Source organism: Struthio camelus, chromosome 2, assembly GCF_040807025.1.
Source record: "Struthio camelus isolate bStrCam1 chromosome 2, bStrCam1.hap1, whole genome shotgun sequence".
Classification (NCBI taxonomy): domain Eukaryota; kingdom Metazoa; phylum Chordata; class Aves; order Struthioniformes; family Struthionidae; genus Struthio; species Struthio camelus.
In genome coordinates this window covers 124,462,722-124,488,276 of record NC_090943.1, presented here as the reverse complement: position 1 = coordinate 124,488,276, position 25,555 = coordinate 124,462,722, and the positions used below count along the sequence as shown (strand labels likewise).

The 25,555-nt window shown below is 38.4% G+C and overlaps 1 protein-coding gene and 1 long non-coding RNA gene across 7 annotated transcripts in view; one reads left to right on the top strand and one right to left on the bottom strand.

Moving 5' to 3' along the window:
• Positions 1 to 12,107: 12,107 nt before the first annotated feature.
• LOC138066149 (uncharacterized) lies at positions 12,108 to 24,265 on the bottom strand. The gene is made up of 4 exons (XR_011139392.1): positions 24,074 to 24,265; positions 22,557 to 22,662; positions 19,005 to 19,067; positions 12,108 to 17,138 (listed from the first exon to the last, which is right to left on the bottom strand). It is a non-coding gene; the product is annotated as an uncharacterized lncRNA (long non-coding RNA).
• The window catches only part of B4GALT6 (beta-1,4-galactosyltransferase 6), a 57,153-nt gene continuing 55,509 nt past the window's right edge, over positions 23,912 to 25,555 (top strand). For 3 of the 6 annotated variants that reach the window (XR_011139391.1, XR_011139390.1, XM_068933783.1), the window contains exon 1: positions 23,920 to 24,267. Coding sequence is in view for 4 of the 6 variants with exons in the window: in XM_068933783.1 (XP_068789884.1) it covers positions 24,153 to 24,267 (115 nt within the window). In the remaining 2 variants the exon portion in view is untranslated. Of the gene's footprint in view, positions 24,268 to 25,555 lie in introns of all 6 variants that reach the window. The other 3 variants (XM_068933784.1, XM_068933782.1, XM_068933785.1) reach the window with 2 other exon arrangements.

Here is a 25,555-nt window from a genome sequence, read left to right as displayed (position 1 = left end):
CTGTGTAAAATAAAGTGTATTCTACTTGACTGACTGAGAACAAAAATGAATCAAAAGATTAACAAATACTGCAGACTAAGAAATGAATTCTGTTTCACTGCCTCTTTTTTTCCCTCCTTCTGCTAGTTTCACATTGGCTGAGCTTATTGACAAAGCTAAATGATAAAATCTTCTTCTTCATGCAAGTGATTAAAAGAGCCCCTTCAGACATAAATTACAATATCCTAGAAACCTGAAAGGAAACAATATATTAAGTACATATTTAAAAGAAATTCTGAATTCTGAATTTAACTCATTAAAAGGAAACCCCAATATATTAACTAAATGAGGTTTTTTGTTTTGTTTTTGGTAAATCCTAAGGTAATTTCAGGTGATTCTGTAGCATATTGTTGTGTATGTCAGATGCTGTATATCACTAATGACGAGCACTTGTCTCAGTCCAGTGACTATAGGGAAGCATAAAAGACTGTGAATCACTGCTTGTAAAAATAGCCTAAGCCACTCCCTTCCTCCTCATTAAAAATATAAAAAGCTGAAAAGGATGAGGCTGAGGAGAACGAAAGAGAAATAGCTAAATGGAGAAAGGTGGCATTTGCAAAAAATACTGCTTTTTCCAGAAATGGTTCTTTCTTGTCTGCCTCTTCTGTCTGTGCTTTAGAAGTGTCCTGTACCAACTTCATGGCTGGAGTGGTGTTCAGATAGTAAGAGAAGTCATAGAAACCTAGATAAATGCAGAAAAATACAGTAAATAAGAAAGCTTCGTTAGCTGGAATTGTTTCTTATTGAAATTTTTCTTTGTAGTAGTGAACTGCTACTATTCATTAAAAGGAACAGGTGAGGAGTGGCTAATGATCCAGTCATGTATTTGTAGTTGAAGTTCATCTTTTGTCCTGTATAGTGATATGGTGTGTTGATTTCTATAGGATATATAGAATATATCTTCCTCTGATATGAGCTGAATGGCTGTTTGTAGGACTGCTACGCTCAGGAGACAGTGAAGTTTTAAGTTCCCTATAGACAGATGTGCACGTATAATTGCATTTAAGACCTTGCACAGTGTGGCTTAAGACTTTAGGACTGTGAACTGTGTGGTTTAAGATATGTGATATTCCCTTTACCAGATAAAACCCAGAAATTAATTCCTTTTTTTTTTGCAAGGATAGAGTTGATTAGTCTTTGACCTGAATTGGTTTTCTTCTTCATAATATACGAGCATATACTTGCTCATATAGCAAACTGGAGCAGTACTTCCATTTTGTGTTTATGGCCTAACTGCTCACTGGTTGTAAGCCTAAACCAGGACAAACTAAGGCAGTATTATCAAAGCAGGGTAGCAGAACCTGCTTCCCGTTCCAAAGTTAGCAGAAAAGGACTGTCGTTCCAGAGATTAAGTATATCCACTTTACTTGGGGGTAGTTTTTATTACTTCTTTGCAGTTTCTCTTGCTGTTTTACTCTTGAAAATGAGGTAGGAACTATGAAAAGGAACTAACTGGGAATATGTCTTTGTACAGTGCTAATTTTGTGCCTATTTCAGCAGTTTTGGAAATCCGCTCAAGCAAGCATATTGAATAGAACCTAATTTACTAATATCCTGGTTGTATAACCAATGTGGCACCTTTTTAAATGTGCAATAACTTTGTTAAAAATGTTTTGAAGTCCTAGCTGACCAGAACCTTTATGAGTTATATTTAATGTTCTTAGCAGATAATGAGCTTTGTTCTGCTTGAACTTAAAGGAAGGGTAACAAAATGAAGTGCACGTGATTGAGAAACAGTGCTCTTGGTCTGTGGCCGTCTACCTCTACGGCCCGTGGAACGTTCCAGTAACTGTGACCAGATGGATCAGGCCTTTACATGACCCCGGGGCGCCAAGCCAGGAGCCGCCCAGGGAGCCGCCCCACCGGGGCTCAGAAGACGTCTGTACCCTACACCACCTTGGCAGTAGCCCTGCCCACAGCGGACAAGTAAGCATCACAACACGGTCTCAGTACCAGGAGACAGCATGCCCTTCAGTGTGGTCTGATTGATAATACCGTCCTAGTACCGGGGAGAGGCGCAGCCTTTCGGGCACCATTATTATTTTTCATCTTTAGTTATATATATTGTATCTCATTTTTTCAGACTAATTTATTATTCTCTGCATGCATGCATCTTTGAGTTATTTTACATAATACATATATCCACCCTCGTTGTACACACACCCACCCACACCCACACCCACACACACATATATATATATATATGTATATATCAGAGTTGTCAAGGTTATCAGTTATAATTGTTAGCGTTATTGTTAATTGTTATTAAAGGTTATTTTGTCTGTAAATATTGTAAATCTGTTCATTGTAGCAAATACTCCTATACTGCCGTCCCGAATCAGTTTAATTTACTGTTCCCTATCCATTACCCCCATCATGCCCTTCTGCTGGGGTGCTCGCCCTTCCAGGTCAGACCATGACATGGTCTTCGCAGAGTGTTCACAGGATAGGAAAGTCATCTGATCCCTTTCATATTTAGGAAATGGTAGTGTTATCTTTCCATCACAGAGTTAATCTGGGTAGCTGGTTTGTGATTTCACAAATCTTCCCAACTATTCAAAAATTTACCCAACCTTTTGTTTTGGGCAAGTTTAGGGAGCCTGGGAGTTACTAGATTGTTTTGGACGACCGTTGGCTCTGGACTAACTCTCTACCTTCAGCATAAGCAACATTCAAAATCATAAACCCAGGGAAGCCACGTAATCTAAATCAGAAGCTTTTCTGTGCCCAGTAGCTAGGTTATGGACAATGCACAAGCAAGGGCCCAGGTTAACTCACTAGACAAGAAATGTAATTAGTACATTTGATACTATGTCTTAAAATCACAGAAGAATGTCCTTAATTGCCAGAACTGTTCTGTGCCAGTGGAACATTTATTGTGTCCTCCATCTGCATATAATAACGAGTGCTTGTCCTGTTCATTAACTTCGTCATCAAAGTTTCTGGGTCAGTTTATAGTTTTCTCTATTACACCTGTTGGGTTATGCTTTTCAAAAGTGCTGCATCTTAGGTTAAACGCTGCTTCCTAACTACCTCTCATAGACTTCATTTAATAACAAAACTCTGCAAAAATCCTGCAGTTGCTAGAATCATTGCTTTGTTCCATCTCTAGTCCCAATGCCACACTTTAAATGTTCCCCCTGAAATTAATTTGCCAATGAATTTGTTCAGAGCTTTTCACTATGCTTCCCACGTTCGAGCATATGGCTTATTCATTTTATTTTAACAGATTATCTATATCCTTTTGTGGCTGAAGTAAACTCAGTCTTCTCAAACTCAAACATACTAAAAGTCTTCCAGGAAAAATTGTCATGTCTTTCAGAGAAGCATATCAAACATGTTAAAAGTAAGGGATTCACTTTCCCTTAATACTACTTTCCTTCTAAATAAATCAGACACAATAGGGAATAATCAAATCCAGAAATATATCAATAGAATTAATTAGAATTTTCTGTAGTTTGGGAATTATCTGGATTTTATTTGAAAAAAATCCAGGGGTTGTAAGCTTTCAGAGCAATCTACTTTATCAGCAGATAGCACTGGCTTCAAACTTCCGAAAAAAATAGACTTATGGTGATGATGTTGGTCTATGTGGGGGAAATGTGAGTACAAATTATTTATGTTTTGATTTTTTTGCCCACAAAATAGGGGTAATATTCTTTTGTCTGATTTTCAGCTGTTGACCATTGTGTTTTCTTCACAAGTAATATGACTGCCGAAAAAATTTAGGAGATGTTCCTCCCTCTGAATGATGCAGAAGAAAGTTTAAAAGAAACAGAAACAGGCATGCAAAATCACAGTAGAGTCTTCATTGTTTTCAAAAGGGGAAAAGGGAAATCTAGAACATTTGGGATATGATTCATTTTATTTTTTATTTTTGAAGGCAGCAATACAGGTCTTACCTATTAAATAAAAAATTCTTCAGGGTAGTTTTGTTTTCTGCATTCCTTAATGAAAATGACCATTGCAATGAGATTTTAATTTCTCTTAGAAAATAATGTAACAAATATGATAAAATTGAGAAAATTATCTTTTATTTCCTTAATACTTTGCAGTAGAAATACATTATAGATGTAGGGCTAGTCTAGTGAATATAACCACTTGCTTATTTGTCAGAGTACAGAGTCTTTCTAGCTATTTACTTGATCATTACTGAAAATAAATATATATGTGAGTATATGTACAAGGATAATTTAACATAACCATATCTAAACAAAAATGCATTAAGTGTTCTCAAAGTCTCAAAAGAATACATGGAGTTAGGATCAAGAACTGGCAACAAGATCCAAGTAAAAGATGGTATGAGAGAATTTTTCATCAACTAATGAGACAAGATACATCATTCCCTTTTAATCCAATATTAATGGCCTCCTGTCCCACACTTAAGGAATATTTCAAAGGAATCTAATCTTCCAAACCATGTATCTGAGATTTTTAAAGAAATAATCAGGTGTATGTCATATAAAAAAAAATGAACATTCTCAGCAGTTTTTAATGATGATTTATTCATTATATTTTAACAATTTTAATTTGGGGGATTTAGATTCCATGGGTAAAAAGTGGGTACAAAAAAAAAAAATAGAAGGATATCTGACAGACAGCAAAGTAGATAGATGCTTCAAATTTTCAGGTCCGTTGTCTGCTATTGAAAGTTTACAGTTAATTGTTAGGCTGATTTATTACCAAGAAGGACATCTCTTTAGTTCATTGTAAAGCGTTGGCATTTCTGTTCTTGCAAAGCTAATTAAAATGAGTTACCTAGCTTTTAAGTGCTTGTTAATATGTGAGATCTATATAACATTTTGCCTTAGGTCATTAACAGTTTGTGCTTGCTTCAAATAGCTGCCATAAAGTGCTTTTAGTGTGCCATTTATGCTTTAGTCACTTGTAGTCTATTAAAGAGTGTCTTGAGGTTATAAAGTGTGACCATGAAATCAGTGTTCTTTCACAGGAACTATGCAACATGGAAATGAAATGCAGAAAGTATATGCAGTAAATAAAGTATACTTACAGAACTGAACTGCAGAACTGCAATATGTTAATGGCAATGATGGTGTGAGAAAGGCCAATAGAAAGGAATCGCTGGAGATGATACGATCAGAAGATGAGGCTGTGATCACAAAAGAATCTTCTTTCTATTGGAAGGACTAGCCCTAGAACATACTCCACTATAATAGCCATTCTCAGCTATTATATGTACAATTCATTCTGGCATATTTTCATTTCCTTTCCTCATTGCCTCAGTCTTTCCAAAGAGTCTAATGTTGCTTAGGCTTCTATTAGAACAGTCTAAAAATAATAGACGTAAAAATCCAAGCCCTAAAGGTAAGATTAATTTGTTAAAGTTTAAACATGTTACCTGGGCTCTACAGTGAGTTGAGATACAAAAGCATTTCCTGAAGGCTAGTCATCTCATTCTAAATTGGATATTTAAGGTATTTCAGATGTCTAAAACTAGAAATGTGAACGTTTATTGTGTTGCTCCTTCAGCTTTATGCAAGCTGAGTGAAAATAATCTTTAGTTTAAATACTTACTTCTGTCTCTCACTGCCTTTCCTGTTGATCTTGATGGCATAAATTAATGGAGGCAGGCCGTTAGTTTCACGTTGAATTCACCACTAAATAATTTCTAGCTTTCAGCATCCTGGAGAAATGGGAGTGCTTTTCTCTTCACTTCTCTCTCTTTACTATAGGGTGCTTGAGCATACAGCTCTTCAGTGACCAACGTTTATTCCTCTGTTTTTTGCTGATTATGTACTATTGATGGAAAATTTTAATATAAGAACTCAGTTTATGTCCATAGATTGAAAGATGGATGATGCTACATTTATCCATATGCTCTTCAGAAAAATGCTTTATTTATCTGTATTGCAAACTACAGAAGTGTGCACAATTGATGCCATTAAGGAATCCACCTTCTTACCATAGAGCTCTTTTTTTTTTCTTTATTCTGCTTAAGTTGTATACACTCTCTATCACAGGTATCTTCTTTCCCACTGGGAAGCATTCAGTAACAAGGTTGTTCAATTTTATTTTTTCCTTGTTTTTATTTTTAAAGGCTATTCACTCCTATTCAGATACTGTGTCATTTTACTGGTTTATAAACGGAGGCAACAGCAAACACTGACCCTTGATAAAGTGGATTTCTATTTGTCTTCTGTAATCTGCTGAAGAGGCTGGACTTTGCCTTACAGAATTGTGACATTTTGCAGCAGCTGAGGATATGAGTCTGATTTCTGATTTCCTATTAGAAAAGCTAATACCCTGTGTCTAGGCAATGTTCCAAAATATAATATCTGTTGAAAATAATTCAAAATATACAATGTAATTTAGGAAACAGCAGCTAATCATCAACCCATGAAACATTCAGAAATATAATTCAGTGTCATGCATTTTCATCTGAAGATCTCAGTGTGCATAACAGAAGTGACATGCTGTCCATTTTGCAGGCCAGAAACTGAAGACTACTAAAAGATTAACTAACTATCCTACAATTAATGGAACAGATTTAAAGCTTTCTTGCATTCCGTAGGTGTGACAGTTGTAACTTAAAGTTTGATGTTCACTTTCACAGCAGTTAACACTTGCTTATGATGAACATAAGCCCAGATTTCAGTTGTTTCCAGAAGAAAATTCACTGTTGAATTTTCTGGAATGCTGGAATATTCTAATAAAAATTAAAATAGTTCATTTTTAAAACTTTTTTTGAGTGGGAGCAGTGGAATTGTTAAAGAGAAATCTTTAAGCTTTTCTTAGTTCTGCAAATTTTAATGAATAAGAACTCTGGAAGAATTCTCAGAAGTACTAACTCTGCTTAAGTTACTGCCACAGAAAAAATTGTGTTCCTGGAAGGAACCGGTTGTTTAGGTAGTTGGATAAAAATAAAAAGATAATAATAAAAAAAGATTTTACATAGGTGTCATAGCTGAAAACTGAAGTCAAGTTTTTTGCTTGTTTCTTCCTCATTCACATGTGCCTTTTTATATGACTGGAATATAATCTCATCAGAGAGCACAAAAGCTGATTAGAGAGACTGAGATTATTACAGACATTTCAGCCATTACATAAGACCTAAAGTCTGTCCATTATAAGGGGAATGGACGAAACGAACACTCGCTGTCACCTAACTGCAGCAACAAAGGTTGTTCCTTCGGGGGAAAAAAGTCACAAAATCAAAGCATATGCAGGAGAAAATGTATTCCCTTGCTAGTTCCTACCATCAGAAACATATGAAGCTATCTACCCTTCCCTTCTCTGGACAGGCCATCTGGAAGAGGAAATGAAACTTGAATCACCAGCAAGGCTGACTTGCTCAAAGTGCAGCCTGATAAGAAAATCTGAATGTATTCCAAGTGAACCATGTGAGCTGACAATTACAAAAACAATGACCAAAAAACCCTTTATTTTCAACTTTATTTCAATGACAGACTTCTCCACTTTTCATTTGTCCATTAGTGTAGTGTAAGGCTATTCTTATAATCAAGGAGCAGCTAAAATAGGAGTAAGTAGATACCTGAATAAAGGTTTAAGAGTACTGTCGTGAGCAGTGAACAAGAAGGAAGAAAGGGGAGGGGAAAGGGGGAAGAAAGTGCAAATACACCATGATGTTTTCCTGTCTGTGATGAGAGATGGTCAATTTGTCTGAAATGCTGGCATGGCAGCACTATTCGAACCATAGATCCTATGCATAAACATATTATCAAATGAGACTTTTTGTAATAAGCAGTAGGCATTTAAAAGCTCTTACCGTACGCTGTGTAACTAGCATTTCTGTGTTCAGGTAGGGGAAGTTCCTGAGTTATTTTATAAAGGCTTGGAAAAATAACCATAATAATATGTGAAAAGTATGACACAGGTACTTCCTCAGCCTCAGGCAAAAGAGGATTGTAACCTGAACAGCTTGGCTGGGTAAGAGATTAAGAGCAGAATGGATGCCTTGATGTTACTTGCATCCTATTTCTATGTATGGCCTTCAGCAAGGTGATGGATTAGTCTTCCATGCCTAGAGGAAAGAAGAGTCACAAAGAGTGTGGACAGATGAGGCAAGTCTAAACAACTACTTTCAGAGGAGACAAAAGGAGAGAATTGGAGGTGGAGAGGGACAAACTCTTTTGTGACAGGGACTAGGAGGTTTTCATTCTTCTGATTCCCATTCTTGAGGAAAAGGAGATGCCACTTTCCTTTCCTCTCCCTATCATCCTGACTTGGCTTTCATGGTCAGGTACACCAATAGACTTGGAAGAGAAAGCTGTCTCTAGACACAATGGTGACCCAAGACTGAGCTGAAGATTGACTGAATCTGAGCTTTGGTACCCAAATAGATTTCTAAACAATAACATGCATTGACCTTAATATTTTTCTCTCAGTTGCACAGAACATAGAGCAGGAACAGGCAACTGCAATTTAATGTGTCTTTATTTAGTCTTCCTGTGCAATCCTACTCATCATTTTGCATTTGCTGGGGCTAAGAATGCATATGTATTCAGTTACTGCGAGCTTTCCTAATGTCCAGCCACTGCATTTTTACAATGTAGTAATGTGGACTGTAGGTCTGAGCCTTAGACCTAACTCTTTTTAAGTACTTTCAAAAGCAACCTCACTGAAATGGTTATATTTTTATTTTTTTGTGCTGAAGATAATGGTTTGATCTGAACTGTAATCTTTATTATATTCAATAAAGCTGTAAGAATTATTTGGGTAATACAGTTTACTAGTTGCTGATCATTTCAAATAGAAATGTATAAAAATGAATATGGGAATGACCTGTATAAAAATGAATGTAGGAGTGACCTAACCACAGAAATTGCAGCATGGTTCATGGATTTCAAGAGCATGAATGACTTTGGCTAATCATCTGCAAGCCATTTTTGTCCTGTTCCCAAATTAAGATTTCACCTGTTAGTGTTCTGCTCTGGGGATACATTGTCTCAAGTTCCACTGAAACTTTGGCTCTCCATATTGTTGCAGACTTGCTTTGCAGAACAGCTTCTTATTGTGGACCCTTATATGTGGAAGATCTTTTCTATTATGGTAAAAACAGCAAACAGTTCACAAATTTAGAATCAGATTTAAAATATTATCTTACTGCATTCCACTGACTGAGTTTTTATGAACCTCCTATGACTGCTGATACTGCAAGAATTAAAAAATGTCCGTAAGGGTTGAAATCAAAGGTTCATTTAGCTCACTGTGCTGGGCCAGTCATAAGGCCTATTTCAAGACAGCGCAAAGTTACATTTGATTCTCCATGACACAGAAACTCCGCAGCTTCTGGAGGTCACTGTGCTGGTGATCACTGGAACCAGAAATTCAGATAAAACCATGGAGTCCATTATAATTATTAAATGTATCTCTTGTATATTTGACTCACTTTTTTCAAATCACACTAACATTTGGCACGACAACCTACTGTGAAAGTGAGCTCTGAAATTTAATTTTGCATAATATGAAAATATACTTTCTGTTTGCTTTAAACAGGCAGCCTGCTTACTTAGTTGGAGGCTTCCCAGTTTTTGTATTTAGAGGGGGAAAAAAAGAATAAACATTCACTCATTACCTCGCTCTAGCTAAGACTGCAAACTAAGATCCATTTAGTTTCCCTTGTATGAAAGCCACCCACAGCTCTGCCTTTCTGTTTACAGTTTCTCTTGAATGCTTTTAAATTCTACTTTTTGAGGTGGAATGATCAGAACTGCAACCATGAATTTATCCATGGAAAAAGGGATAACTTAGATGAATGGAAGGATCTCTAAGACCATCAGCTAAGGATTTTGAACTAAGCCACCCTGAATACAGGAATAACTAAAATGAAAACACGATTTTCCAGGAAATTAAAGGTATGAACTATTTCCTGCTGAACAACAAATATTATAAATTACTAATTTTATTTTGTGATATGGGTTTATTTGTTTTTAAATGCTTCTCTGGTTCATATAAATATTTATTTCCTAACACTTGCATTTACTGAAAAGACAATATAGGAAAAGGAAAACAGGAAATGAAGAAAACAGATTATGGAAGAAAGTAAGAAAATAATAAAACAATTGATGAAACACAAATATCACAGCAAGAGCACTGAAAAACATCTAAATAAGAAAACTAAGATAAAAAAAAAAAGTAAGTAGTGACTTAAATTAACAGACCACACAGACGCTGATTAACTGTTTCAGTGTTGGTTAGCTGGTTTGTGCATAGTTTCTCCAATGTAAAGCTGTTCCTGTGACATTTTGTTTGCTTTCCACAGATGTTAAGTTGCATTTTTTTTCCTTTGGGAGTAGTGAACTGGAACCCTTTATTTAGGCAATCAGCTAGAAACTACTGGGAGGGTGCTCAGTGATATAGAAAAGGTAGCCATATGGCAAAAAACCTAATGGCAAAAAGAGAAGGAAAGTGCCAGCTCCAAAGTAGATTAACAAATTGAATTATCTTGATTATAATATCAGGAAAAAAAAATAGAATAGAATTCTCTTTAAAGAGGTGTGCCAACTATGGAAACTAGATGATTAGTAAACCAGAGAGAACATTTACATTCCTTTGTGGAAGGTGTTACACATGAAAAGACCTTCTCCTTCTATCACAAAACATATTTTCTAGACTGCCTGTATCTGCATATACGTTTAGATTTGTGTATCTTGGTGCCATGCCACACTGCTAATCCTCAATGTAAATGTAATCTGAATTATTTGTTTCATGCTTTGGTCTGTTTGATTCTCTCCAATACGGATCTGAAATGCAGAATCCCTTTCACTTGTATCCTTTCATGTCTTCTTCTTTCCAGTTCATATAATTAACTATTGCAATGTCATTCTACTACAAAGTCTTGAGGAAAAGGTAGCTGGTCACTCATAAAATGTTCTGATTCAGGAATGTCTCTACCATGCTGTTTAGCTCTTGCTTTAATGTTTCTAATCTTTATTTCTAAATCAAAATGAATAAAACATATTCAAGACCTTAGAGTTATTTGTTATATTTGAAAACAGAAAAAAAAAAAACTTCATAACCATGTCCTAAGAACATAATATTTTATACTGCTTTTATTCAGAGCAACTTGGAAAAGTTAATCTCATCAAGCTTTTTGCTTGTGAAAAACTCTCAAAGCAACAATATACAATTACAGTGCCTAATATATTTTTGGCAGACTGCTTTCCACACATCTTTTGATTGCTGTTAAGTATATGGAGCTACATGAACTTCATTTTTGTCGTTGCATTTCAGATCAGGCTAAATAACCTGCTGTGTAGACAACAGAAGCAGATGAAAAGACATATTTTTGCAAGTTGCAGATATCTGTGTGCATCTGTGTATGTATGTATCTATGTATATTTGTATAGTTATATATATCATAAAAGTACCAGATGCTGATCGTAGGACAGATATAAACTCCTGAGGGGGGCACTGTTTTCATTCTTTGTTTATACAGACCCTAATACTAGGATTGTCCTACTATTCCATTCTTTGCAATACCAATAAAAAACAATGGGATTAGAGAGCTATCCTAGGACTGCCTTAGAGTTGTGTAGGATATTTGCTCTTTGTTATCTCTGGGATAAAACGTATATGGCTGGCAAAAGAAAAGTGTAGTGAGCTTTAGAGATCCTCAGATAGTAGTTCAGTCTTAGATGAGATATCACGTTGCTCTAAGTTACGCCAAAGGCTATTTTAGCTCTTGACTGATGCCACAGCCTGCAGACTGGAAAGGAGGTCTCATGGCGTGATGCAGCAGATAGCTACTAATCTATAAGCAATCAAACATACCTAGAAATGTGCTGTAAAGAAAGTTACCCATAGAAGTAAGGAGTTTTAACTAACTCTAACAAGGATATGCCAGAGTTATGATTCAAAATCTATTTTAAATTTAGACTTATGATCAAACAAAAATATTTCTAGTGTGGTTTTCTTCTTATAGTGTCTGGAACATTCACCAGAATATATTACTTTTCTTAGAAACTCAAAGACTGGGTGTATTTGTTGTATTGGGTAAAATATATTATGCATTCTTCCCTGCTAGAATGTCTCACTTCCTCAAAGAGTAATTGCAATAGTGTCAGAATCTTTTTTTTTTTTTTTTTGGTCAAATGGGATTTTCTTGTCAGTTTTGGAAACTCTGAGAAGTTGACACATGTTCAGTGTGGGCAGAATCTTTAGAATTTCATTTGCTAAGTTCTAAGGAATCAACTGTACTTTTTTTCTAATGCTTACTACTTGCCCACACTTGGAAAGATGTTCATACGGAGAACAAAAACCCATGACTGAGCAAACAGATCATGTAAAATGCCATCATTTCTCTTTCAAAATATAAACCATTTAAAGTATGCCTATAAGGGTCTTACTGTTTTTTTGCTGGGAGAACAAGATAGGTGATGAGTTTTGGGGTTTTGTTTTCTGCTTTTTACTCAGAGATTTCTTTCCTTGCTTTGGGGAAAGATACTTACACGGAAAATATCTATCCTAACAAATTAATGTTTACCTAAATTATAAGCAAATGAATGGGAATTTTGTAGTGGGAAGGACAAGCAAGAACAGTAATGATTAGTATCACCATCTCTACTAACTGCTAGTACATGACCTTCTGCCTAAATGAGATTCTATTCATGAAAATGTATTTATTCATTTTTTAGCACTGCCTTTTTGCTTAGCATAATCAGCAACATGGCAAGACAACAGTTTAGGAAAACTTGAGGCTCTATTATTTAGGCTTTCAGTTCACAAAGAGTTTTCCGGAGGAGAGCAGCATTGTTTCAGCTCTTAAGAAGGTTCAAACTATTTAAACACTATCTTACAAACTAAATAAAGCTGGCATTGAAAACTGAACAAAGCACTGGAATTGCACCAGCTGTAAACTTTGCAAAAGTTATCTGTGACTTGTTTGATTTCTAAATGAGACTGCAATAGAAAGCTTAACCAGAAAACATCTGTCTTTAAAGACTAAGACTCTACTCCCCCTGAAGTCTGTTTAACACAATCTGATTGCTTTTTTCCTAATAGCAGTAGAAAGAATGGGACCAGATTGTTTCTATTTATATATGCAAGGAATTGCATCTCTGAGGATAAGATTTTAGCCATTAAAAACAAGGAACACAAAAGCCCTCAGGACTTCCACAAAACCTTGTATTAATTTATTGCACCACTGCAGTGATGAACAGCCAAACTGCATGATGCAGTTTTGTACTGTGAGTTTTAAGACTTGAATTACATCTTTAAAAGTGAGGCTAGGGAAGCAGTCCAAGAATGTAAGCTTAGCCTACAGCCTGCTCTTTTGAATTTTCAGCCACACTCCTATTTCAGAAATGTTGCAATGAACAGCTATTGCTCTGAATGAATTGGAACCTAGAGGTTTCGAACTAATTCTAGCTTTAGTAATTCAGGCCCTTGATATTCTAATTTCTGCAAAAATATTGTTTGATCTTACTTAGTAGTGATTATGACTCCTTTCGCATTTATTTTTTACCTGTATGGGTTACGGTGAAATAATTTTCCTATGACACCTGGATAGTAAGCCTACTGTTTAATCAATCTCTCTTCTTTTAAAGCAATAAAAATACTTTTTACTTGCATGTTATCCTTCCTATGTAGATTTCAAAGCACTATGCATGCACCATTTAAAAGGAATCTGTACATGATCTACAGCAAGATACTGTCTTGTCTGCAGTAAAACATTTACTATGTTGTGGTGTATTATTTTTATATAAAGTGATATCCATGACATAGAAAAGTTTATAAATTCCCTAATCTTATAGCAATAATCCTTAGATTAAGTATTAAAAGTAATCCTTTTAATATACAGTGATAGCACTGGTTTTCCTATACTAATGATTAGTTGAGCTTCTGGATATTTCATATACTTCTGTTAACATGGAGAATAATCACACAGTATAAATAACTGAGGCTCCCTATAACATCAGAAGTATCTGTAGCATCTAAATGTAAGTATGAGTTTTAAATTTAAGTTAATTCTTTCTCTCTGTGCATTAGGAAAGAAAGCCTCAAATTAGGTGGCGGAGTTATCCCCTCCATATAGTTGCACAAGTCTCTCTTTTACTAACATCAGTAAAAGACCGCACAAGAAAAGGCATCTTGTGGCTCTGAGCTGTGCTATGGAGCAAAGGCTTAGCACAGATAGACATTGAGTTTGCTGATGCTTAATGATGTAAGAATGACTTATTTGATCACATGCTACTCTGAAACGTCCATGGTCAGCTCCTAGTGATTTTGGTAAAAGACTCATCTGTAAATCCAAAAATTACATTCAACTCTATATTTACTACTCTTAATTTGCCCTTTTCAGTACTATAGAAATTTGTTAGGGATCAAAACACTACCTACTCCGAACTGACTTGGAGAATTGACTGAACACAAGCACTCTATCATTGGAAAGACAAGGCATAGAAGATTTCATTATCATTATAGATTTCATCAAATTATAAAAATGATGGAAGTTACAGGGCAGCAAACTACTTCTATCCTACAGAAATGTGAGTTTGCAAAATGTTCTTGTTCTGCAGTGAATGCACACAAACACACACACAGACCTATGCATGTCCCCAACATGCGCCAGTTGCCAAATTGTTGGCAAATGTCTACTGTTAGATACTCACCTAAGACAAGGGATATAGGAATAGAAATCATCTGAAATTGCATTCTGAAGTCCAGGAACATTTTCCAAAAAAAGCTGCATCGAAGCCGATGTGTTCCAATGTTTTGGCTTTTGTGAACTGTCCTTTTGTTGTCAGAAAATTCCTCACAAATTCTTCAGCAGAAATATTTTATTTGCTGCGTTTAAAACTCAAAAAAAGCATGCTTTAAGATATTTTCTTTCAAAAAATATCATAGCATGTAACATGGGCATTTTATTAAATACTCCTGTGTCTTAACTTTATAAAATTGGATGATACAATTAGGTGAAGAATTTAGCAACTATATAGTTATTAAGATATGGATACATAACATCTAGTAAATAGCTAGAACTTTTAACATGAGTATTTCAAAAGTAAAACTCCTCCCAAATATTTCTTCATATTCTTGTTTTAACTATTACTGACAGGAATGATTTTATTGTGGTTCACCTGTGCTGTTAAAATAACACATGATCTTACGGTGAACCTCTTCACGAAAGCTAACAGTTTTCCTCCCACTTCTGTATGAGGCTGTGCATGGAGTTGCATGGTTAGTTGTAGAATGGGCACTGCTTGTGATGTATAGACTCGAGAGTAACCATACTAGAAAAAGATGCCTTTTGTTCCACAGAGGTAATCTTTTCTAAATTAGTAGTTGAGGCTTTTTATAGGAAATGACATCTGGATCTACTTCAAACCAAAAAAAGCAGTCTTAGCCAGAAAAGCTAAATATGACTGAAACTTGAACCTAGTGGTCATCTGTTACCTTAATTATAGATAAAAGAAAATGATGTTGCAGAATATCAGAGCCTCGGAAACATACTGGAGGAATTTTGGAAGTATGGAATACAAGGCCATATCTGATATTTTGTTATTTCATTGCATCTGTGAAAGAAAACTGATTCACAAAATTTTCTTGTGGCATAGTACTATCCTATGGTAGCAACTGCAATATAATTAAAAACTTATTTTTGAGTAGAGAACTGAGAGATGACAATTATTAAAAATAAGCTTCAAGCCCAAAGTTATATTACCAGAAAAACTTAATACATTTTCATAATCCGTTTGATTTGATGTTTGATTTAGTAGGATTATAATTGATGTAATGAGGTTAGATCACATGACCTCAAACTTGAGCATATTATTCTTGTTCTCAGTATTTATTTGTGTGAGTTTTATGGGTCAGGGTGCCACAATGAAGGACATTAACTTTCCTTGCTAGATTACTCTCTAGATCACCCTGAAACAATTTGGTTTATATCTTTAAATATCTTAATTAACATCATCTAACATAGACTGTGCATTTTCTTGGAACTGTCAGGCAGGTTCCTGTGCAATGTAAAAATGAGCTTTTTAACCCAAAACACTTGGATTAAACTTGCCTTGAAATAAAATAGCCTTGTTCATCTTGCAAGAAGGATAATGTATCAATTATTGTACAAGATCCTTAAATGCTGCTATCCTACATAACAAGGTGTTATTAAAAAAATTAAACTGCTAAATCCAAGTAAACTAAATAAACAAAGGTATCTATGAGTAGGCTCCTAAAGATTAATTTATCACTTTGTATTACTACCATTTGGGAAAACAGAAAGAGCAGGAAGCAAACTGAAATAGTCATGGCAAAAGATTTAAGAAGACAAGCCAAAGGGAAGATGTCATGTAACTCCCTGCAGTGAGGTGAAAGCTGGCCATACATGTTTGCCTGTGGCTCTGGCATTTGTTTGGAATTTACAAGGTCTGTGGCTTGGCTGCTGTTCACGAGGTTTGTTTGGAGAATAGGTATTGCAGTTGGGGGAGAGCTATTGCACACAAGGATCTGAAAGGATTGCTGTGCTTGATGGGCTATTAACTACAGCCTAAATGAGGGAGCAGGGCTGGCTCAGCTCAGAGTGAAGACAAAGTGACAGTCAGTAATCAGAGAAGAAAATGAATATGACTATATCAGAGTTTAAATGTAGGACATAAGGAAGAGATAACAATGTTGGTGCTAATGACTAAAAAAAAAAAAGAAGACACAACACAAAGGCTGCAAGATTTATGGGGTGTTTTAGTACCTTTTGTGGAAAACAAAACTTCTCAAAGTACACATGAAAGAGAAGAACTAATAACTGGGGATGCAATAGGAGAAAATGTTTGTGTTCACCTGAGGAGTTTACCTAGGTGTTTTCGGAAAAAGCTTCTTGAAACAGGGATGAGATTTTTGATAAAAAGTGTTTGAAGAGGTAAACGATGACAGAAGTTGGAAGAGAATCACATGATCTTTGTGCCTGAACAGTTAGAAGATGGAAGAAGCCAGGTAAAAGACAACTTGGCAATGTGTGTACAAGTATTAACTAATGGAAAGACAGACTAAAGACAGATTGTTACATTGAAAGGAATAAACAGCTAGGTAAGCTATAGTTAATGAAGGGACTACATCTAACTCACAGACTGGGTATGAGCAGTAGGAAGTAACATAAATATTTGTATACAGCTGCAAGTGACCTGGAAAACAAAATGGAGATTTTAAATTAGTACTTCAGGATGTGAAACTGGATGCTCTATGGATAGCACATTCACACATATATTATTGTAACCCTTGGCTGTGATTAAAGATTTAAGCAGAATATCACTTTCTAACTCCTTGGCTAGTGGAAACTTGTCTGACATGGCTTCAGAGATGCTTTAGTCAGAGTTAATTTTCACAATAGGTGAATACACTAGTTTAAGATACTTTTCGTTCCCTCAGGCTCTTCTGACATTTATTCCTGCCTGTTGTCTCACAGCACTCTATGTCTGCAATTATAAAGCTAAAATGGTTTGTTGTGTCAGTTTATCAAAGGGATCACAGAAGTGACTCAGACGAAAAATAAACTGGTAAAACTCCCCCTCTTCCTATTTAAAAACTCTCCCTATTTAAAAAAAATGGTTTTGTTACTTTTCTCTACCAGATCAGTACTCTGATTTTGTTAACAGAGCAGCCCTATGTACACTCGTACCAATACAGCATGAGAAGAAGTAGAAAAGCTGATAGAAAGAATGGCAGGAACTCCTTTAGCATGGCCACTGAGCTAAGGCACATACGACTACAGAAGAATGGATTTTAAGAGAAACTTTGCACAGGATGGACTACACTTCACTGTAAATGCTACCATTCATACAGTGGAGTTGCACTGTCCTGTTGGGTTTTTATTTTTTGTCGAGGAGAGTAGCCGAGAGTTGTACCACCTTTGAATTTCTATGCATTTAAGTAATAAAATTTATGTGATATAGCTTTAGAAATAGGACTTTACAGGCATAGCACCGAGAACAGAGAGTGCACCCATGCCTACTCTAGATGGAGTCTAGGTATGATAATTAAAAACCAATCACTTTGCATCAGGTAACTACGTACCTGGTTTGCTGAGCTTGGAGAAACTGAGAGGAGGATACATGATACTCAGAAATAAGGTAACAGTGGTGAGGCAGTCTATGTAAAAAATGCACTCTCCCGCTTCCCAGTTTTAAGTTTGGTAAGAAGAAGACAAAGCCACCCTAACACTCTCTCTCACTTTTCAAAATGAAGGAACTCATCCAGAAAGTTGTGACTTATGTATGTTTCTATTGTTGTATATTCTCTAGTCTGAGGCAAGCTTTCACCTAAACCAGAATAAAATTGAATATTGTTTTATTGAAATATTCTCAGTAAGACAAAAATCCCTTTGTTCTTTTTGTTTTCTTGCACTGAAAGTGACTCAACTTCAGATCGAGATAAAAAGATTGTTTTTGTTGCTTAGAGTAAGGGTGTAACAGCTGAGACCCTTTATCCTAGAGTTAGACATCTCACTTCTCACTTTAAGTGTGTGAGGCATTTCACTGTCAGAGTTTTTGGCAGGCTAGGGCCCAGTAACTAAAATATTCGTCCTGATTTTTCAGTCAAAAGTACTGAAATTTTGCTTGGTGTTACTCTTTCTCTGCAATGAAGATATGTGATCTAGTATGCCTGTGCAAAGCAAGATTTCCATAACGGACAATCTGCAAACCTGCTTCTGCATTGTTACTGCATTGTTACTTATGCTCTTCTATACTCCTACTATAGATAGACAATAATAGTAGCAATAGCCGTACTTCTATCTTCAGATTCTCTAGACTAGATTATTGCAACAAAGTAAAAAAAGCTTGCTTTCAAGAAATTTGTAACATGTCACTGTCCAGAAAATAAAGTCACATGCATCAAAGACAGATGATATAATGAACTAAATGCTGCTTTGCAGATCACCATGCATAAGTTCTTCAAATCATGGCATGTATTTAAGTTTGACTTATAGTTATACAGCCCTGTGACCCCTATAGTCATACGTAAATGAAAAATAGCATAGGGCAGTCACTTACCTTACAGCAGACAGGAGTTTTAGGCGATGCGACCAGTGGCTCGTGCGCTTTATAGCATGGGACCTGATTAAAAAAAAAAAAAAAAAGTTTAGGCACATTCCACCAGAACTACACATGGGCTGTATGTCTCCTTTTGCTCTTGTGCAAATACAAAATTGCAGAGTGTCACAGCTTAAATCCTAAAGTATCCCAAAATGGGCCATTTTGGCAGTCAGTGCTGTCAGTGCTTCTTACACTGCTTAAAAAAAAAAAAAAAAAAAAAAAAGATCTTCCTGTTGAAATATTTAATTGCCAAATTGTTTGAAGGTAAGTTTGAGGAAGCTGCAACTTGAATATTTATTAGGTTCTATCTTGCTACCACAAGAGGCACAAAGAAGATCATGGATGCTCTACTCCTCACACTGTTGCATGGGAAAATGAATATCTGTACCACACATGCTTCCCCATTACAAACACTAGGGAGGTATGTATGGTTGGACAGGGAGATGCACAGTGAAATATACTGAAAGGAATATAAGAAATTTCACCTACATTTCAGAAGTACAAGTTTTACTTGCCTGAATGAAAGAAAGTAACGGATAAAAGCTGTCCTTATGTTTCTTTTTGTTGTCTGGTACAGAACATGTAAGAATTTTTTTCAGATCCCATAATAAAAAGCAATATAGCAAGTAGTTTCCAGACTCCACATAGAACTTGTCCTGTCTATGATTCACTTATTTATTTTCCACCCTGAAAGTAATTGTGTCCCTACAAATACAAAACAAATTTATAAATAATTTCATTTACTGGTTCTACGAAATCTAATTTGAGTCTGTTATTGGGAACAAACTGTCACAAAGTCCCACTGCCACAATGTTAAAAAGCAAGGACACTGACTAATTTAAATAACTTTAGTAAATTCCTGCCAGCGGAGAGAGATTACAGTGCAAATACTGACTATCAACTGGAGCTGCTGAATGCAGATTTGACTCTAGATTATTTTAGTGGGTGATGAAGCCCTTTTAAAAACAGTGAAGAAAAATTCAGTTAGCTGTAGGAGCATTTCTGTCTCTTTAGAAGTTTTATGGTCTTAATCCTAGATAAGTTTGTAGTCTCTGTCTTTCTATTTTTATAGAAATACTTAAAGAAACATTCCCTGTTTGGGAAAGGTAGAGCAGAAATGGGTTTCAAGATATTTTCTTTTGTATAGAAAATAGTATAGAAAATAGTATTAAATTGTACTTACTTAAAATAGTGACAAAAAAGAAGTACTACAGACAACTACAAAATAATCAGCATTAATAGCTGTTGTATACTTTGTCCCAGCTAATTTAAGCTTGTAGAAGTAAAATCTGTAGGAAATTTGCTGACAGTTTGTAAAGCCAAGCTTTTGGAATCTGAATCACTTAATCATATCTGACTAATAAATAGCAAACTCCAAGCTACAGGTTGCAAATAACTTCTTGAGCTTAGCCTAATTTTGCTAATCAATTAGAGCAAAAAGATAAAAGGCTCTTATAGAACAGAGAAGGGATTAGCATTAGCATGTTAGCTGCTGTGGAGCAGAGAGAAATCCAGGAAGAGGAGGAAGATGTCATAATAAACTGTCATCATAATGATCATAATCATAATCATAATCATAATCATAATAAATATCATCATAAAGTAATATTAATTTTGAGTCTAATTTTAATTGTCTGCCATGGTTTTAGGTTTGCCTTTTAAAGGTATTTTGTACTCTCTTCCATAAGCAGCAAGTAAATAAACGGCATTTCTGTGACTTTTTTGAAGCAGTGAGCTATTTATTACAGAGGAACCCTCCTACTGAAGAAAAAGGAATGCTTAAAGAAGTATGATGGGAGATGCTCTGAGTATTCTTTTCAGAGCAGGTACCTGGGCCTAGCTGTCTACCACAACTGCGTGCAAGTCATGGAGAATCAATTAAAAATAACACAACTCTCTTTTGAAATCATTTCTGATAGTCTTACACAAATGTCCCTATATAGCTAGGTTTTCTATATGCCACAGGTTTTCTCATGATTATCACAGTAGCACTTACAGCCTTACAAAAGTGCAGCTAGTAGTCTAAACACAAGCTTCCTTTACTTAGCATACTTCCATCTACTCTAAACTACCATTTTAACTGCAATTAATATAAAATTAACACTCTTGAGCTGAAGGCCTGGCACGTACATTTAGCTATGCAGAGAGAGTGATGTGTACAGCACTAGTTACTGTCCCTCCACACAAAAGTTAGGGCCAGTCTTAAGATCTCCTGTACCATGAATCTCACTCTTGTCACTGACAGGATTCTGCAAGTTGTCATTGTCTTGTATTCTAATGTCCTCCCCTACGTTTACAGCATAGCAAAAATCTACAAAAATAATATCAAAACCACTAATAAAACAGAATTACCAGAGAAGTATATGCCAATTAATGCTGAGTTAAATAGTAAATACACTAAATTATGCTGAGTTATACAGTTAATACAGTAAATCAATAATACCATTAATACATAAAAAAAAGTAGTAATGACAATATATCACATATAAAATTAATTTTACTTTAATAGCTGGTGTTTGTTGGTGCAGTTAAGACAAAAAGTTACAATACATTTTTGCTTAATAAAACCACGTTCTGGTTCATGAGCGCCATCTACATTACAGTCAGCTGAATCTTCCAGTATAAGTCATATGTGTATATGGTAGTTTAATGTTACATTTTTATTGTAAATTTTATACTCTGCTTCATAAAACAAATTATAACATTAACTTTCACAGCAGCTACTGGCATTTCAGAAACAATGTTGAAACAAAACACATTACCCAATCTATCCAGCTAATACTCATTGCAATAATGTTCATCAAATAGTACTGACAAATCTGTTTCAGAGCTGAAGGAATGGAATTTTCTCTCTCCTGTGGAAACTCTTATTGGGAAATTCCAGGGTCCATGCCCTATATCAAAGTGACAATCAGTAAGTTCCTACGTGGCTAGAGATTGTTACTATATGTACTGTATTATCCTGTGCTTTATGTGCTGTACTGTACAAAATACTCCTTTTCAACATGTAGGAGCACTAGAGTAGCTCCTCATTTAACTAAACTATTTAACTAAAATGTCTTTCAAATCAGCTTGTGGGTTTGTTATTACTTTGATTTATTTGCACAGTTACTTCACTGATTAACCAATAAATTCGTATTTGCAGCTCTGATGTTCAGTTATTCAACTGATTTGGCCTTTTTACATTTATGATATGAAAATACTGAAATGGAAGCCTGCAGACTAGAAGCTGTTTGCCTGGTACTGAAGTGAAGGAAGTGAGAAGGTCACCCTCCTCAGCCTAAAGGATAAACTCTTCTTGACTCAGCTGTGCTAGTTAAATGAAAGTTTTTGTCCCACTTAATTACTACCAAAATAAAATGAAGTTATCAATAAGGCCTGTTGCATAAAACCCATATTGCAAGTATAGAGACTGAGAGGAAATTGGGGGGAGGGGGGGGAAACCATTCTGTAATTCCATTCTTTTTACCCTACTTCAGAATAAACTCAGCACATTTTAACACCACAGACCTGAATTCTTGTGCAAGCAGACCCTGCTGCTATCGCAGGTGCACCCAGGCACATCCTGGCTAGATGCCAGCCCCTTGGCACACATCTTCCCGTCAGTGACAGCATTCTGCAGAGGAATGGAGATATCACTGACTTGACCCTATTACCTAGCAACTTGCTGGTAGCCAAGGTAAATTACTAAAGCCAGAGAGAAGAACCGTCACTTTAAAGTGAAGTTGGTATCACAGGCCTTTGAAATACGATTTCCATGAAATGAGTTGGAGAATAAACTGCAAATGTTTTTGGAGTGCCTAGATTACCACAGACGAATTCAGCAGTTTTAAAAGTGCAAGTGTAGCCAGATCTTTAGGGTATGTTTTCTAATCTGCGCTGGAGAGCTGCTCTGGGGAGAACTCTCAGGTCTCATAGCCGATTCTCATTTCCTGCTGTTCTGAGCCAAAAGCCGCTGAAGTACATGCCTTATGGCAGCGATTGGTACGGGGCAGTATGGACGGCAGCCGCCGCGCGCTCCGCCGTGGCGGAGGCGGGCGAGCTCCCTTCAGAGGCCCGGCGGGGCTCCCGCCCGCCCGGACCCGGCCGTTCCTCCACAGCGGCCACCTGCCCGCGGACAAAAGGCAGAGGCGGAGGGGCACAGCAACGGCATCCTCTGCCACACGGCCGGGCACCACCGGAGCACCGGGAGAGGCGGGGCGCAGCCCGCCAGGCCCGGGGGGGGAGGGGGGAGCTTCCCAACCGCCACCGTCTCCCTAACGGCTCTTCCCGCCCCGCCCCGTCGGCCACGTGACGCCCGCGAGGACCCTCACAGACCGCAGCCACGCCGCGGCCGAGCCCCCCTCACACCCCCTTCCTCTCCCCTCCCCCCCCTCCGGGGATACAGGCGATTTCACACCGGCAGCCAATCGGAAGGGAGGGCTCGCTTCCCTCTTGCCTCCCATTGGCCCGGAGCGCGGGGCGTCGCGCGCCCGCCGCAGCAGAGCGGCAGCATCGCGGAAGCCCCCGGCCCCCTCTGCCGGAGCGCGCGCGCGCCCCCGCCGCAGTTCTGCAGTCCGCCGCCGCGCCCGGGGCTCGCGCACGCGCCCAACCGCCGCAGTAGCCGCCTCTCGGCGCGGCGCGGCGCGGCGGGGCGGGGCCAGGCTGCGCCGCGCGGGTGCGGGAGGAGGTGGGAGCGGCTCGGCTGGGCCGGGCCGGGCTGGGCGCGGAGGTGACTTTGCCCGGCGGCAGCGGGGATGCTGCAGCCGCCGCTCGTGAGGAGGCAGCAGGCGGGAGAGCGGGCGGCCGCGGCGCCCGGCGGCATGAGCAGCGGCGGCAGGCGTCCCCGGGCCCCGCGGCGGCGCTAGGCGCCCCTCCCCGCCTCCGCCGCCGGCCCAGCCGCAGAGCGCCGCCGCCGCCGCCCTCCCGTCCCTTCACGGCGCTGCCCCGCCGCCGCACGCCCGCTCCCGGGGAGGAGGCGGCGGCGGGAGGGAGAGCGGGAGCCCCCTCTCCTCCGCCTCGCTGCCCGCTCCATGGGAGGAGCTCGCCGGCTCCCTGTAGAAAGCGCCGCGGCGGCTCGCCGGGATTGAGAGCGGCGGCCGCCCGCCGGGCCGGCTGGCAGGGAGGATGTCACTGCTGCGGAAGGCGCTGCGGGTCTCCAATCGCTCCATGCTCGCCTTCATCTTCTTCTTCTCCTTCTCCTCGTCCTGTCTCTACTTCATCTATGTGGCCCCCGGGATAGGTGAGTCGGGAGCCGCCCCCGCTGAGGGCGGTAGGAGGGGCGGGCTGGGCGCGCCCTGGGCCCAGCGGACGGGGCGCCGTGGCCCTGGCCCCGGCCCTGCCCGGGCGAGGCGAGGCGAGGACCGCGGGGCGCAGCCCGCCTCCCGCGGTCTGTCACGTCGGGCATCTGCGCGGGGAGCCGTGTGGGAAGGGTAGGGATAGCGCCGGGCGACGCAGGTCTCTCGGTTTAAAACGTGAGCGCCTCCCCCCACCCCCACCCCGCTGAGGGAGGGTCGGAGCTGTGGCGGCTATGAGCGACCACCGAGGCTCGCAGCGGTGATAACCTGTGTTAACCTTACATCTTTGTTCTGTTAATTTCAAATGCTCTAGAAGATTCATCTGCCCCCGCGATGTAGGTGAGTGCCGTTCTTATTTCCCAGGCTGGAAAAGTGAGACCAAAAAAAAAAAAATCTGCCCAGCATTTCATCATGTTATAAGTTAATGGCTGAAACCAGGAAAGAGCTGCAAAGTTGCCTGCTGGAGTCACCTAAATGCATCTTGTAAATCATTAGCAATTGCATTAGTAATAAAGCACATGAGAACATAAGTCAAGAATCAGTTTGAATTTTTGTCATTTTCTTCTGTCAGTGGGATGTGTCCTCACAGGTTTTGCAGTGAGTTGACTTGCACTTCCCAAAGTACCACTTCAGTGGGAGGAGAAATAGCTTGTATAGGAAATGTTATCTAAAATAACTGTGCAAGTCTGGGTCAGGCAAAAAAAAAAAAAAAAGCATTATTCTATGAGCTGTTTTCCTAGTATGCTCTTCTGTTGTTCTTTCTGGGAAGTCATTGGGCGTTTTATCAATGGATGATGCTTTCAGCACTTGGTTAATGTTATAAGGCAAGAACTATTCTTCTGTATGATACTATGGCATTTCACTGTGTTTCATGTCTTTTTTGGCTAGGTTGTGTTTTCTTTTTTTTCCAGGGAATGTTTACACCTCTCCTTATTCATGAGGTCTTTCCCAAATACCCGTAAAGCCATCTCAACGTACTTCTTTAGTGCTTAAAACTCTTCTCTGCAGTGATTACGACAAGAAGTCCACATTGATTAGGCAGCTGAATCTCTGCGGTAACTGTTTCATGCACACTGGTGTCTTCCTGCTCTTTAGCTTCCTCTTGTTCATCATCTTTTATTTAGCTTGTAAACCCTTTCAAGGTGCAGTGACTTCTCCCATATTTGCATACAACATTGGCATGCCTATCAATGCCTATCAATAATTGGCATATCTATCAATAATTATTACAGT